At 50.5% G+C, this 15,555-nt stretch overlaps 1 protein-coding gene across 1 annotated transcript; it reads right to left on the bottom strand.

The window, feature by feature from the left end:
* Positions 1-49: 49 nt before the first annotated feature.
* HYOU1 (hypoxia up-regulated 1) lies at positions 50-15,531 on the bottom strand. The gene is made up of 24 exons (XM_072884607.1): positions 15,357-15,531; positions 15,050-15,143; positions 13,770-13,848; positions 13,336-13,490; positions 13,158-13,234; positions 12,016-12,197; positions 11,297-11,412; positions 10,351-10,534; positions 9,774-9,908; positions 8,794-8,876; positions 8,562-8,694; positions 8,040-8,227; positions 7,625-7,763; positions 7,451-7,511; positions 6,611-6,693; positions 5,815-6,003; positions 5,454-5,653; positions 5,197-5,284; positions 4,446-4,568; positions 3,922-4,055; positions 3,333-3,417; positions 2,593-2,845; positions 1,648-1,731; positions 50-1,110 (listed from the first exon to the last, which is right to left on the bottom strand). Exons 1-24 carry the CDS (start codon positions 15,430-15,432, stop codon positions 1,052-1,054), a joined length of 3,000 nt encoding a protein of 999 aa, XP_072740708.1. The 5' UTR covers positions 15,433-15,531; the 3' UTR covers positions 50-1,051.
* Between the last annotated feature and the right edge of the window lie 24 nt (positions 15,532-15,555).

Raw genomic sequence — 15,555 nt, 5'->3', positions numbered from 1 at the left:
CGGCCAGACCCCGGCTGCGACGGCAGAAAGGAAAGCGCTTGTGAGGGGCTGTCAGGAAGGGGAATTTTTATTTTCGGTTGAAGAGGCCAAAATGGAGCACGACAGCAGATGCACATTCACAGGCGTCCGCGCGAGTCGACCAGAGACTCCACTCGTGTGCGGCAGCAGCGTGGACGATGCCGAGGAGCCAGGCGGCCGCGGCCGGGGACGTGGAGGGGCGCAGCGAAGCCAGGCCGAGCACACGAGAGACGGAGGAAGGAGGATAGTTACGATTAACGCTGCCCGTTCTGCTTCTGCCTCACCTGTGCCTCCTCTGCGGCCCGTGGCCCGTTGCTGTTCTGACTACACGATGCGCTAACACGGTTCTTTGTTCAGCCTCCTTCGCCTTCAGCGGTGCCCTTTCTGAGCTTTTTATTTTATAGTAAACTAGGAACAGAATCTTTTCGTCAAGTCTCAGTTCACGGTTTTCAGACTCTGCTACAGAGCACAGACAGAGATGGTCCCAGCAACAGCCTATGGAAAATCGACGCCCTCTGATCTCGGAGCATCCGCCTCCCCCGTTCTGTTCCACCGTCCCACGAATCCAAATGAGAACACACCTCCCATCAGCTGAAATCACACCCTTTCTTTAAGCTAGGGCCTCGCAGGCAAAGACACCACCATCTCGGCTACGTGCGCTTCTGCGTTAATCCCATTTCTCTTCACCAGAGGAGGTGTGGCACAGAACTTATGTTCCAAGTTACTTCCTAAAGCTTACGATGTTTCTTTCCTTCTTTCAGAGTCACTTTGGTGACTTCTGTACTGAAACCGAGACAATTTTCGGTGGGCACGCTGCCACCTTTAAACACATAAGAAAACCGAAAAACAATTCACTAAGTTAGTAGCGGCAAAATCCCCAGAAAGAAAAAATAAAATTTACATCTCTATCCCATTTTGTTGTCAGACTGTTTGTTGTGTTCCAATTTACATCATGACTAACCAGGTCCATTATAAAAACAAGAAAGGAACCATGAAATAAATAGATGTTGACGCTAGTGGGATTTCAGGGGTGTTATAACTCATCGTTTTTCCTGCTTTCTCCTCCAGCTTCTGTCTTCTCCTTCTTGGACCCTGTGTAATGAAGTAAACTCAAGTTACACACGGTAACGGTTTTCGCAGCCTACAAAGCAGCGCTGGAAGTCCCTGACATTCATTAAGCGTTCCACCAAACTCTCTGTCTGTGGTACAGAAGCCAGGGGAATGCTGTGAGGACTGACACTCGGCACCAAAGAGCTGGAGACATCACTGCCCTCCACCTGCGGAACACTGCTGTCCTCACAACAGGACTGGCAGAAGAAACACACCCCTGCGCCGCAGCTCTTTAGCTTACGGACACGGGACCGGCTAGAAACTGCAGTCACCGAGGCATAAAGCGGCTGCCGAGGCAGGCGGCAGTGGCACGTTATAACTCCACACTGAACAACGGAAGCGTAGGAACAGCGAGGAACCAAAATTCATGTCTTCCTCTTTGCAGAATTAACAATCGCTTCGCAACCGGGGGTTCTACCGGCTCACTACCTCCTACAGCTAAAAAGCTGGAAAGAAGCAGACAAACAGCTTGCACTCGTAGCTACCGAGTTCCAGACCGTTAGTCAAACATTTACCCACCAGAGTCTGATCCAGGCTCATCATCTGTTGCTACTTTCTCAGCTGTAGGAGGCTCCTTTGCTGGACCAATATCCTCAGGTTTGTCTGTGTTTAAAGCAGAAAGAAACAGCACAAAAGTTAAGGGAGGACACGCGGGAGATTAGGTGCAGGGAGATGAGGTGACTCGCAGCGAGGTTTACAAACAAGCCAGCTGTGGTGCCTCAGCAGGACTGTAGTAATTCACTCTCACAGGGGATCTCCGTAACACTCAAAGAAGCATCACAGAACTGCTCCTTATTTCTCACTGCCTCCATCTGCCAGACTTTACGTCCCTAGAAGGCCTGGAGAGTCACTGGTTGCACAGGCAAGTCACCGTTGGAGCTGTGACTATAAGCAGGATCTCTTACTCAGGCCAGAGGAAGCGGCAGGGAACTCTGCTGACAGACAGGGGCCTAGATTTAGAAGGACCAGGGCACTCGGAACCTGAGGATCTGAAAAAGTTCAGAAAACTGCAAGTCCTAGTGTCCCAAGAGATATATTTTTTTTCTGGGGTCCACCTAAGCCACAAACCTTTCTCATCAACAGCTCGTTCTGTTCCTTGATACAGGACACAACCTTGAATACTTGCTCTGGACACCCAGAACAGAATTGATGGCTTACCTTTCTTATAAGGCAGCCAGCCAACCAGACAGACACTGACTAACCATCCCAGGAAGTTTACGCTTTCTGTTCCTTCACAGGAAAAAAAACCCCAAACAACAAACAAATGGTGGGGGGAAAAGGGCACGGCCATACCTAGATTTTCCCAGCTGTCTGAAAACTAAGAGGAGCATCATTGGATCCTACAGTTAACTACTGTCTTCACTTGTTGAGCTCCCTTTCACTCAAGGCAGAGATAAAATGCGTGCGTTACATACGGTAATTATATACTAGGAGTTGTATACACGCTCCCCACCCGCTCCTTACCTTCTTGTTTCCCCTCCGTGGGAGGGATAGTGTTCTCGGTCTCAGAGGCTGCTGTAGCATTCTTGCCTGAATCGGTTTTTGTGGTGTTCTTCTCCTTTTTGGGTTTGGGTTTTGCAAACTTGGCCTTATTCAGAAGATACTGCACTTCCCTGTCCAGGGCTGCTATCTTGAGCTCTATATCTTTGGACAGCAGGACAGGTTTCTCAGTAGGAGAGAGCTTGTTCTGTTCAGCCAGCGTCTCGTTTTTCCAGATCTGTGGGACGGGAGGGAAGAGGTGCTTTTCAGATGCTTTTTGCTTCCAGGAACCACTGTACATCACAGTATCTCAAAGTCACCACTCCTGGGCCTTCTAACTTACTCAGGATAACGCTGCTCCCTGCCGCGTTTCCACCAGCTTCTTAGTTACCCAGACATAGGACAAAATGAAGAAACAGAACCCTGGAAACCCAGCGCCTGCTTTTAAAACCTGCAGCCAGATTACTGGGCTACACCACCACCCCTGGAGACAACCGTGCACGCGCAACACAAGAACCATTATCCCCCCCAAGCAGTCTGGGGTCACGCTGGGCATTAGAAAACACTGAAACACAGCAGAGGTTGGCTGGTGGCGTGCAAACAAGACACGCACGCTCTATTCCGTGACCTTGAGTGGAAGTACATGACCTGTTATTTCAGACAGGAAACACAACCCAAACCACCACCCTCCCCCTCCCCCAGAATCATTTGATCATTTTTATTACCGTTGTTTCATTGATGGCTTTTTCCAGCGTGCTCAGTTCCACTTCTGTGAATATCTGGTCAGACTCCGGAATCATTCGGGCTCCCCTTAAGGATAAGAAGCAAGTTTATTTCTGTTAAACCAAACACACTGTACCTTGGCAACCCAGTGTTTACAGCTCCAGTAATCATAATTACAACTAGCTGCTGCACAGACCAGCCATTAGTAGGTTTTACATTTATGAGTCTTGCATCTGCAGGAAACAGAGTCCTAAATCGATCTCTGGATGCTAAGAATGGAATAGAGAGCCAGCAAACGCAGCTATCATGAGATGAGGAAAACACAGAAGACAGAAAAAGCTGAGGCCATAGGACCAAGAGGGAAAAATCTGCTTGCAAATGGTGTGTACAGCTTTGGACACTTCCTGCCCTCCCAGTTTAAACAGAGCTTGCATGCTTCTGTTAATGGCTTCTGCAGAAGTGAGCACTAGCAAGAAGGGTTTTGGTCTTCTTTTCTCAAGAAGCGCTCGTGACTTTTGGACCACATTCGATCTGTTGGCATCTCTTACATGATCAGCTGCAGGACTTTCCTTCCCAACAGCTTGCTCTTACTTGAGAAAGATGGTTGAGTGGTTGAGCAGACTTTCCAGGGCTGCCAGGCGTTCCGGCCACTTTCTCCTTTCCTCGACACGGAAGAAGAGGTTCCTACAAAGCTTTTTCAGCTCTGAAAGCTTGTCTTTCAGCTCCTGCAAACAGGGGAGAGGGGAATGGAGACAGTTCGTTTGCCCACTGTCTAACATCATAAACCTCAGAAGTTTTACAATTAAATAGTGTATTTGATTATACTACAGATAGGTGGTGTTTGCCGTTCTACCGAATATACTATTTCAATACGGTAAAAAGAGCCACGTGACTAAGCTTTATGTGGAATCAGCAGGTTACTGCTGAACCTGTTGAAGACGCACCCATGGCTGGAAGAACTTCGTATTTAGTTCTCTGCATAACGCACTGAGGAAGCAAGAAACTTTCCAGAACCAGATTACAAAGGATCACGATGGATCAATGCTCTGCCAGCCTGCGCGGTCACTTCCACGTCAGCGATAGCAGACCGGTATCCTGACTACATGCAGCAATACCTTCGTTGCAGCTGCGTAGCCCTCCTCCTCCATCCAACTGGAAGCCTCACTAAGCTTTCTGGAAATTTCTTCTCTCTGCTCCTCTGTTGAGACAAACTGATACTCCTCTTGGTAAAGCTTGTCCTGAAAAGAACAAAGCAAGCACTCCCTTCAAATACCACTGAGCATGGAAGCATAAAACAACCAGGTCACCCACTTGCAGCTGGGCTGGACTGTGAACTCCTGGGATGCTGCCTGCGCTGGCTGGGAGATTCTCATTCAACCCTCCCAAACCTGAGCTCCTGCTCCGAGCATTACCAGGAGCATGATGGTAATACACCAGGTCTAGAGACACACACGCACACCAGGTGTACGATGGTAAAGCTGCAACAACCATAATTTCACACGCGCTTGACATTAGTTGCCTCTTCTGCACAACAGCTCTTGAGAATCTGTAGCTTCTTTACAGCCTGAGTGCAACTGTTCCGAAACACAGAGGTAAGTGCACATAAGGGATCCTGGAAACCCAAAGTTTAATGTGTTAGACACACTGAAGGAAAAACGTTCATTTTGCATCGAGGAAGCCTCCCAAGTCCACATGAGCTTGGGAAGCCTAATGGTAGCAGAAAAAGTGACTGAAAGACGGAAGCTGGGCTCTTCAAATCAGCTTCCCCCCGCTCAAGCAACTCCCCTGCATTCAGATCGGCCAAGCTGCGTAAGACACTTCTACCTCCTCTCCAGAAATTCTCGTTTCTTTATATCCCGCTCTTACCTGGGTCTCAAAGATGAATGACTCCAAGCTGTTGGCCGATTTTTCTCTTTCCTGTTTCTCCAGATCTCTGACTGTCAAGTCTTGGAGTCTAACATGCGAACAGAACAGAAATCAAAGGTAGCAAGTGCCTTTAGATGAGCACCACATCATATACCTCAGCTTCTGAGGACAGCAGCGCTATGTGAGCTACCACCGTTCCAAAGCAATTCACTTCCTTTATCTAGAGCTTTAACCTAGGCAAGCCATTTCAAACATACTTTTTCATCGAGCTCTTCAGTTCATCCTCCAGCAGGTCAGGCACATCGTTGACATCCAGCTCCATGGTGATCTCATGGACAAGCTTCTGCTTCTTGGGTGCTTTAATCTTCTTCTCTTCCTCCGTTTTGGTAACTGTGCTGTCACCAGAACTTTTGGACGGTTCTTCCTCTTTCGCAGTTTCTCTGTTTTCTTTGGGATCCTGTAACAGAGAAAGTACGTTCTCAGGCAAGGGAACAGTTTTGCAGATTTTGCAACTTTTTTCCAAGGCAGGGCACTAACAGGGAAAGAAGAATTCCACTGAGGAAATGCCACTTCTCAGACACCGAAATCACAGTCCCATTCCTTCAATCTGATGCTCACCTGAGACTCTAATTTCTCGCCTTCTTCCTTTTTCTGTGAGTCTGCTTTCGGAGGGGCAGTTTCTGCCTGACCTGGAGACTGCTGTTTCTCTTCTCCCTGCTCTTCACCGGCATCTTCTGCACTGCTTTTCTGGTCTTGTTTCTCCCCCTGCTCTTCTTTACCTGCTTCTGCTAGGCTCTCTTCTTCTTCCTGGTCATCACCGGCAAGTAAAGGGGAAACCAAAACAGTGTTTTTAATGTAGAAATTCCATGCAAATGTTTCACAGAGCAGATAATTCTCTGCAAAAAACATACATATGAAAAACAGCACTCACAGTGACTGCAGCCATTAGCAAGGGACTGTGCTGAGCTAGAATATTAATTAAGAGTCCCTTCGGTGCGGGACATGACTCTGTGACAAGGAGCTTTCGTCTCACTAGAAGGAAACCTAATCACTACTGCCAGCACGACAGCAGCTGTGCCTCAATGGCCCGGGAGAAAGCAAGGAGCCTGCTAGACACCTGCACAGACAACACGCAGGCAGAAGCCTACCTGCAGAGCACCAGGACCATTCAGAAACAAGAGACTTCCCCAGAAGTAAGTAGTCCACCGCTGCTGGACTTGCCAGCAAAAGATCACAAGTTTCTTTAAACGCACACCACATGAAACTCAAGAGGAATACAGCTCTTTCTGAAAACGTGTAAAACCCTGACATGCTGCCAGATGCTTTTAATTCTGCTCACGTGAATCGCTGCCTCTTTAGCAGCCTCAGCAAGACCCAGGGGCTCCCTCCCGCTAGCAATCACCCAGGGGCTCACCTGAACCGAGTCCGTCAGGTTCTCTCCAGTCTCTGGCGTAGTGCCACCACCCCCAAAGAGGCTTGAGATGGTGTTTCCAAGTTCTGTCGATGGGAGACAAAAAATCCAGATTATTATGTATCCAAAGGCGGAAGAAAGTCATCTTCAGCTCTCGGTTCTTTCCCTCACAACCATAACGATCACTAAGTTGCTCCCGTGGCAGTGTACGTTAGCTACGTACACTCCAGAAACTCATCCTTCCCTGACCTCGCTGTGTGTTTTTGCGTGCACAGCCAAGTGGGGCCTCTACCTCTGCTGGAATATGACCTGAAATTTGTAACTTCAACTAAAAAGCTTCAAGCTTCAACCTGTGGCTGCATTAGCCATCCCTGCATCTCCCCTTCACCTCCAAACTCACAGATTTCCAACTCCCCGTTACAGGGAAGTCTGTGCTCTAAAACCCGAGCAATGCCAAGCACAGATCAGGGCATCACAACCCAGACAACGAGAAGGGAGAATGCTGCGGGGCTGTGGATGCAGGACTTCCCTTCAGGACAGACCTCCCGAAATTAGCAGCTGTGGCCAAACAAAGAGGAAACAACTCCTGCTTTTCAAGTTGCAATGCATGCCGGAGTCACTGTAGGAGCGTACGACATTTCGGAGCTCCTGGCAGCACACCTGCAAAGGGCTTTTAGGTATTTTGGAGCTGTACACACAATCAGAGGCTACGGCTAATGCTTTAATTTCCTCGTCCCAAACCCACGGCGCTTCCTCCGCTCAGAGCAATGATATGCTTTAGTCATCCCAGCCACTGCAGGTGAAACACAACAGTCAGTATGAATATCAAAGTTCAGCATTTACTTGTCAGCGTTGACTCCTCCTCCGGCTTGTCTTCCACCAAGGTCTCAAACACAGATTCCACCTTGGAGAGGGGAGCACAGAATTAGTTTTAAGCAGGGACCATCAATACCAGAGAGAGGGACCAAAACTGGAAAATACATAGGCTGACAAACATCACAACAGGGTGGTGCTTACCCGGTCAAGACTTAGTACTCCGCTCTCATCCATGTTGAAGTGAGCTTTGATGCCTTTGGATTCATAATCCGAGTACTTCTTGAAACTGTCCCCAACTCCCTTTAGCCTCACGGTAGTGAGATTGAGAGAACCAAAAATCCTGATGACAGAGACAAAAGCAGAGAGAAGACTTAAGATAACAACGCTGCAGAACAGCTAACCACTTCTCACAGTCACGTTTGCAGCGGCGGACAACTGCCCAAAGCGAGGAACCAGCACACTTCGGTTTGCTAAAGCGCATGCAACTCTGAGAACAGATCTGCAAACACGCGCTGGCGGCCAGGCAGGTTCATAGGCCTGCCTGCCACTGAAATCCTCCAGCTAGGCATACTGCACTGCCACGGAGCTGTCTGCTCAGACGCTTGCCTCAACTCACCGCATGTCATCCTGGCTCAGGAAAGACAGATCTCCATAGTTGACGTAGAACTCAAAGTCGTCTGTGTAGCGGTTGAACGTGATAACTTTGCGCTGCGGATAGGGCGCCATGCGCTGGAACAAAATCCTCTTGTTATGCTTTAAACTCTTGGATTTATCCTCCTCCTCGACTTCACGAGTGAACTCCACCTGCATCGCAAACAGAAAATATGACTCAGCGACTGCAAACTTCCTCTATGGCGTCTTACGTCAGAGGTTTCCGCAGCGTTTGGCTGCTCTACCTCGTGCAAAAGTTGGGGGACAGGCAAGTATTTCTCAACGGATGTTTCTATATGCCTGGCTTCTTGGATACAGCACTTCTACAGGAGGGCCGACTTTCTTCTGCCGACTTTTCTTTAATAAAGAAAATTAGATTGGCAGAACGTCCTTACTCAAAGGAATCCAACAGGTCACCTGGAACGTTTCTCCCAGCACAGCCCCATTCACCCATACCTCGCACACGAGAAAGCAAGCCAAGGGTTACCTGGATAGGAAACACAGCGGCATCCCGAACAACGAAAGGCTTCACCTTAAAGGCTTTGCTCAGAGCGGCTGCCTGGTAGACTGCGCCCATAGCAGCAGCCTCATCAGCATTGATATTCTTGCCCAGTTCTTCTCTATGAAGTGAAAAGCAAGAGACGTCAGCTTTGCAGCCACTGTCCTGAACAGCAACTTGTCAAGAGGAGACAGACTAGAAGGGGACCTCACATACTCACTTGCCCACAGCTTTCAGCAAAGCCTCCTGCACTTTGGGGACCCGTGTGGCACCGCCAACTAGAATCACCTGGTCAATTCCATCCTAGGGATTGGAAACAGTCACCTTGTCTTGAGAAAGCAATTTTGGCAAGCTAAGTTCAGGGCTTCCTTACGCTCCTTCCCCCGTCACCACGCACTGATGTGGTGCTCTGAGAGTACCCACGCTACGTCCTGCCGTCCCAGCGCGCGTCAGCGCCCGACAGACCTCAGACAGGCCAACACAAGCCATGCCGACATGGGGAACCTGGAGTCAGGTCAAACAGGGACAACGTGACCGCTGCTTCAAGTCACCTGAAACATGGGACTCAGTTCAAAATTAGACAGGCTACCGTTTAACGCCAGAGGAGCTGGCGACTTGGACAGCAAGCTGGACCAGAACAGACGGAAACCCGGCCTCTGAGTCAGTGTCTTGCATTGAATACCAGAGCCAAAAGATGCTCAAGAGCGTCCTGGCACCCTGGAAAGTGAGCACTTAACAATGCAGTCAGTCTCTCCAAAGGACTGCACCACGTTTGCTCCAACTGCAGTCCGCAACAGGGCTTCTAAAAGGAGCGCTCAAAGGAGAAGCCTGAACAGCAATAATCCTGTCTCCAGGCACTTTGAGATAAAACTTCAGAAGAGAGACCAGAACCAGCATCCAGGACAAAAAAAGGAAAGATCAGCGTTTCAAACCTCCAGCCCAAGGGTAAAGTTTTTTAACAGAGAGAAACGCCTCCTCCAAGTCCTTTGTTTCTGGTGCAGAGCACAGGGAGCCATGACAGACTCCTGCTTGACACCGCAGCAAGCAACCTCACTGCAGCAGCAACACCACTCTGTTACAATAGCAGGCACCTGTACCTCTCAGCAGTGCCGATGCCACAATCACTGATGCTTTGATCGTGACACGACAGCAGCTCCGTACATAGAAACTTCGGCCTTCCTAACGCATTCCTAAACCTACCAGGTTCATCTCTGCGCTGCTCAGAGCCTGCTGCACAGGTCCAGGGACTCGCTGGAACAAGTCAGAGCACAAATCCTCAAATTCTTGCCTTGAGACCTTGGCCTTGAAGTCGATGTCATCTAGTAGCCCCTCGATCTGTCCAGAAAAAACAACAGCCAGAAGGAAGTTATTTGTGGAGCATTCTCCAAGCAAAATCTTTGCCTGACTTGCCCAGTGTGCAAAAAGTTCCAGCTTTCTTCACGCACCTAGGACCTGACCGCACTCATCCAAACCCCGCCATGGCTAAGGTGACGAGAGGATGGAACGTGGATACGACAGACAGCTTCTCTCAGTGACAGTTTACTTCCCAAACTTCACACGACTAACTCGCATCCAATCCCCCCATTTAATCCCCGGTGGTACTGGGTGGGCACAAGTTGAGAGGAGCCACCAGTGCGGCCACCACCCCCGGAACACCAGGAGCGATGCTCTTCAGCACACCGACGCTGCAGAGGGACAGCGTTCCTACGCCCCTCTCCTTAATCCACCCCACCCTCAGTCCTAAAAAAGCTGGAAACCCTGGGACGGAAGGTCAGACCTGTGCCATGTGGTCAGCATTCGCACTCAGGACAGTTTTCAGGCGGTTGGCCTCCTTCAGTAGTTTGGCCATGGCCCGGGGATTCTTTCGGACGTCTTTTGAACGGTGCTGATCATTAAAGAGCTTCGCCAGATAGTCCCGGAGACGAAGCTCCATCTCTAAACCTCCAAGAGTGCGGTCAAACCTGAGCCAAAGAACGAAAGGAGATGTAACAACTGAAACTGAGTTAAAATATAAACAAACTTCCTGTGTTATTTCACAAACGTGCAGAGCAGCAAGTGGTCAAAAGGAGCTGCGGTACTATCAGCTGTGGCTGACCGTCAAAGAACAACGGTTGTTCCAAAAAAACCACGTTATAACGAAACAAAGAAAAGGAAGATTCACCACCACAATAGCCTTTGAGTGGGAAACTTCATTATATTTGTGGTAAAGGCCTTATCGTCAAGCACGTCAAACAGCTGAGAAGCCAAAGGCTAACTGTCTCAGGTCTCGGGTATTTTCTTGGAAACAGCAGTACAAAGGTTTTGGAGTTAAAATTGCTAGGCTGGTGATTCACAGCACTCCCCCCCTTATTCGGCAAACGCACTGCATTTTCATTCCTCTCTAGAAGGATATTCTGCTTTTTCAAATAGACACGCTCTACTTCTGTAAGCTTACAGGAAATGGAATTACACTCAAAAGGCTTGCGGCTATAAAAAAAGCAAGCCTGAAGCAAATTAAGTATACTGGTTTGCCTCCTGGAATTTCTCAGTTACCTTCTGCACAAGACAGTGACAGCAGAATTATTACCAACTGGAGCCTTCTGGCTCCAAATGTTTCCCACTCTGCCATCCAAATTACTGTGCTGAAGCCTCACTGCAAAATTCCGCATTTAGAAGAGACTGTGAAAGAAATGGTTTCTTTCCCGAGGCCTACGGGTTTCGTGCAAGTGACGCTGAATTCTTACCCAATGCCCTGGATCTGCAGTTGAGGTTGGGTTCCCAAGTCCTTAGTTTTCACGGTCTGATACGTAACGATAGTACAAACGGTGCTTCCTGCTCCCATGTCGTAAAACATGATATTCTGAAAAGAGAAGCTGGGATGGTGAAGCAGAAACACCTGGATATCCCCCATGAATAAGGAAAGAACCCACTGCTGCCCAAGCTTGATACAGGCCAAGACTACCTGCTCCCTAGCCTGGCTTTATACCGTAATGACAAGACTTGTACTTTGATCAAACACAAGAGATGTTCAAGGTCACGCTCGGCACAAGCGGACATGAAAACTTTTTTTCATCCATTTCATAGATCAGAAAACAAAGCTTTGCTCTTTACAAGTTTCTTCAACCTCAGGAAAATCAAGTCTTTCAGAGTCGGTCTTCCAATACCTTAGAAAATGGCTAATGTTATCCCCCCCCCCGGCTGATGGGCAAGGAACAAACACAGGTTTACAAAATGGGAACTCCCAACCACCTGCCCTCACTCCAGAAGCTTCCAGGCTTCACCACGTATTCACAGACGGTTTCATCTCTTCCTCTCATCGATGAACACATGAAAACAGAGGAGGCTGGTTGACTAGCAGAGTCCGCTTCCTCACAGTTACGTCCTTTTGATTTTATCTGCAGCACGTTCTCCCCCACATGCAGGCACTTGCACAGGACTTTCCGCATCTCCCAGCCGCACCTACCTGTGCGGTGGCGTTGATGTCTTTCCTCCTAAAAACTCCATAGTTCAACGCTACGGCAGTGTTGTCGTTGATCAGCTGCAGCACCTTCAAGTCGGCCATGCGAGCGGCGTGCAGAACTGCTCTCCTCTCCGCCTGGTTGAAGTAGGCGGGAACAGTGATCACCGCGTCCTTGATGGGCTGCTCTGAAAGAGTTGCAGGGAACACGTTTTTCCATCAGTGCAGCCACGTGCAAAGACTCGTTATAACAGGGTGACGGCAGCAAAGCCAGAGAATCCAAGGTAAAGACTCGTACAGAACACAATCCTGAAGCAGCATCAGCAGCCAGGATCGTTAGGGATGAATCTGCCTGTGTCCTGTTGAAACCAAGCGGACTTTGCAGATTCTCGCAAAGCTGCGTGTCTACTGACCTCTCTTTCGCACGTTAGGATACTCTCAAATGCTCTGAGATGTCTTAGATTTCAACCAATATTATCTTCGTGGAGACTTACTTCATCACTGGATTACTCTCCAGAGTAAGAAGTCTTTGGACTGGCTTTAGTATTACTAACCCAACGACACGCAGCCTCCTAGTAATGGTGCAAGTCAAACACGTCACCGGAATTCACCCAGTTTTCAGTACTGAGGTATTTCACTAGCAACACAGTATGGAAAATGCACGACAGTCTCTTAGCTGTCAGCAAGCTTCACGATAGAGGGCAGTTTTTGCTTTTTACTTGTAGTTCAGCCCCAGCAGCAGGTCTCCATCCAGCCCGGTTACAACACCGACTTCAAGAGAGCCGCTTCCATCTTCCCCTGCAGTTACCTACCAACGTGCCTCCGCTCTAGCCACACACACGGGTGAGAAAACACTTTACTCTTTCTCCAGAGATTGCCAGAAAGGCTTCTTCGCTGCAAGGTTGGGTGGGAACTGGGGTGCCTGCCCCTGAGAATAGGATTAAGACCCCAAACTCGCATCATATCAAGTCGTCATTTGTTTCTAATAGCTGCTAAGTCTTGCTTACAGCCTACAGCTGGAGAGACCCAACACCCTGCTTCTAAAAATCCGTGGGTTTTCAAACACCTTCGGCCCCTACTCAAATCCTATAACGTACGAACACACACACACGCACAGACACTGTAAGAAAGGGCTAAATCCTTCCAACCTGCAAATTCCTCAGCCAGACCACGTGAATAGTTCAGGACCATCCCCAGCATCTCCTCTGGAGAATACTGCATCGTCCTACAAGAAACAGGAAAGAAAATTACCGCAACAACAGAGTCAGCCGTAGAAGCCTGGTAGCCAAAGTCCCACCCACAAGGAACCCAGAAGCAGCCCCTTACTGGGAGAGCTTGAAGATAACGGTCTGCCTTTTCTCATCCTTCACCAGTTCGTGCTCTGGGAATCGGGAGCGGTACAGCGCCACGTGGGGGTTATCGATTCGCTTACCCAGCAGATCCTGAAAGTATCTGAATGCCACCTTGGGGGTCCTTATGGACTGCAGAAAGAAAAAGCACATCGCCCAGCTGCAGCATTTCTTCAGCTTTGCCGTTGCCAAACAAACCTCTCCCACGCTATGCGGTGAAGAGCTCTTGTTATGGGAATTAGGGGCGCAAGACCAGTACAGAGAGCCAGTAGCACACCACAGAGACGAGAAGTACAAGACAAGAAATAACACTTCCTAGCTCAGATGTTTACGACTAAGGACCCAGCAGTGGGAACATATATTCTGCGCACAGGAACCGCAGGGGGCACAACGAGTAACAAGAACTCTTACCATTCCTAGTGCGCTATCACCGAAGAGACGCTCGTTCTCCTTCAAAGAAACAGCCACGGGCGTTTTCCTTCGTGACTCCCTGTGTAGAAAGAGAGGAATAAACCAGTCGAAACAAGCGAACATTCAATACAGAGTCCCCAGCGAGGAAGGCGCTGTTTCCATTTCAGAAAGACTAAGGGAAGGTGCTCGGATTCCACCTACGGAGAGGAAGGCCAGCCTCCATTCACCTGAAGGGCCGCAATAGCAGCGTCTCCCTTCAGAGCTTTCGTACCTCCCGATGTTCCTCGTGACATGGGCAAATAACCTGCTTTGCCAAAGCCCAGACAGACGCCTTTCAAATTCACGGTCGAAGCTGTGGTGGGCAGATCATTGTTTTCCCCATAGCACACGAGAACTTAACGAGAGGCGACTCATTTCTGCTCCAATTCACGCATTAGCACGCCAAGGTGAGTCTTTCACTACGATAACTACAAAGCACCTTCAAGTTGTCCCTAAGCTTGGCGCACACCACCCGCTTCCCAACGCCTCATAACGCGTTATCGATTCTCTAACGTAAGGCTACAACAAAACGACTTGCCGGGAAGAAGAAAGGCTCACGAGTAGCTTTCTGGAACGTGCCGCTGTGTACTTAGACAAGCCTCGCTTTATTTTTGCTTTCCTCCACCAGTGAGCAAAGCGAGGCAGCTCCCTCCTTCTATCAACGACTGCCAAGTTTCAGGGAGCTGGGTGAAGAATCCCTTTGTTCTCCCCCAGTCTAGACTCCCAGAAGACGAGGCTGTGCTTGACCGTACATCCTCTCCCAGCCACAGCTTTTTCATTCGGCGTCTGGGGGTCGGGCTGCAGCGACAGCAGCCAAGCGAAGGGAGAGCCGTATTTGCTACACAAACGAGTACGGGCTCTGAACGGCTGTGGCCAAACAAACCCGCCTCCGGGTTCCCTTATGGAGAACTGAGAATCAGGCCCCTTAACCGGACGGGCAAGAGCACGACGCCCTTCCACCTTCGCACGGCAACGTATTCTGAATCGCACGGGCTCGCGGTCGCTTGCTTAAAAGGCCCCCGAAGCGCGACCAAGCGCCCCTGGAGAAAGTCTAAAGCCTGAAGCGCTGCCCTGGGCAATGCTCCATCGCGGCTCGCTGCGGCGGGAAGCGAGGCAGCGGAGCCTGACGCGGAGGAACGGCGCTCGCCGGGCCCTCGTCGCCCTGGGCCCTCGTCGCCTCCTCACGGCGACGGCAAAACAGACGGAGCCCCCCACACCGCACCTGGGGAGCCGCTGCTTACTTATTCAGGACGATCTCCATCGGCACCCCGGGCTTGACGATGGCGATCTTCATCGATTCGCTGCCCACGTCCACCGACATCACCGCCACTGACCCTGCAGCACGCGAGAGAAAGAAACGACCTGCGGTGAGAACCCAGGCCGCAGGAGACCGAGCTCCTGCCCGGCGCCCAGCGGCCTGCGGCGGGGGACGAAGCCGGGCGGGCCGCTCGGAGAGGGGGCCGCGGCCGGCCTGGCGCTGCGGGCGCCCCGGCCCGGGCAGCCCAGGCGGGAAGGAAGGGCCCGGGAGCGCGCCCGCGCCGCACGTACCCGCGCCGGGCAGGCGGCAGCAGAGGAGCAGCCAGGCCAGCGCCCAGCCGGGCCCTCTCGCCGTCCTCGCCGCCATGCTCGCCGCCCTCCCGGCCCGGCCCGGCCCGGCGGCAGGTGCTGCGGCGGCGGCCCCGGCGTCTCGCGCAACCCCCGGCCCGGACGCGGCGGCAGCTCATTGGCGCGGCCGCCAGCGCCGGGC

This window comes from Ciconia boyciana, chromosome 20 (genome assembly GCF_034638445.1).
Source record: "Ciconia boyciana chromosome 20, ASM3463844v1, whole genome shotgun sequence".
Classification (NCBI taxonomy): Eukaryota; Metazoa; Chordata; class Aves; order Ciconiiformes; family Ciconiidae; genus Ciconia; species Ciconia boyciana.
Note: the sequence above shows the minus strand (reverse complement) of the source record. Positions and strands in the feature narration are given on the sequence as shown.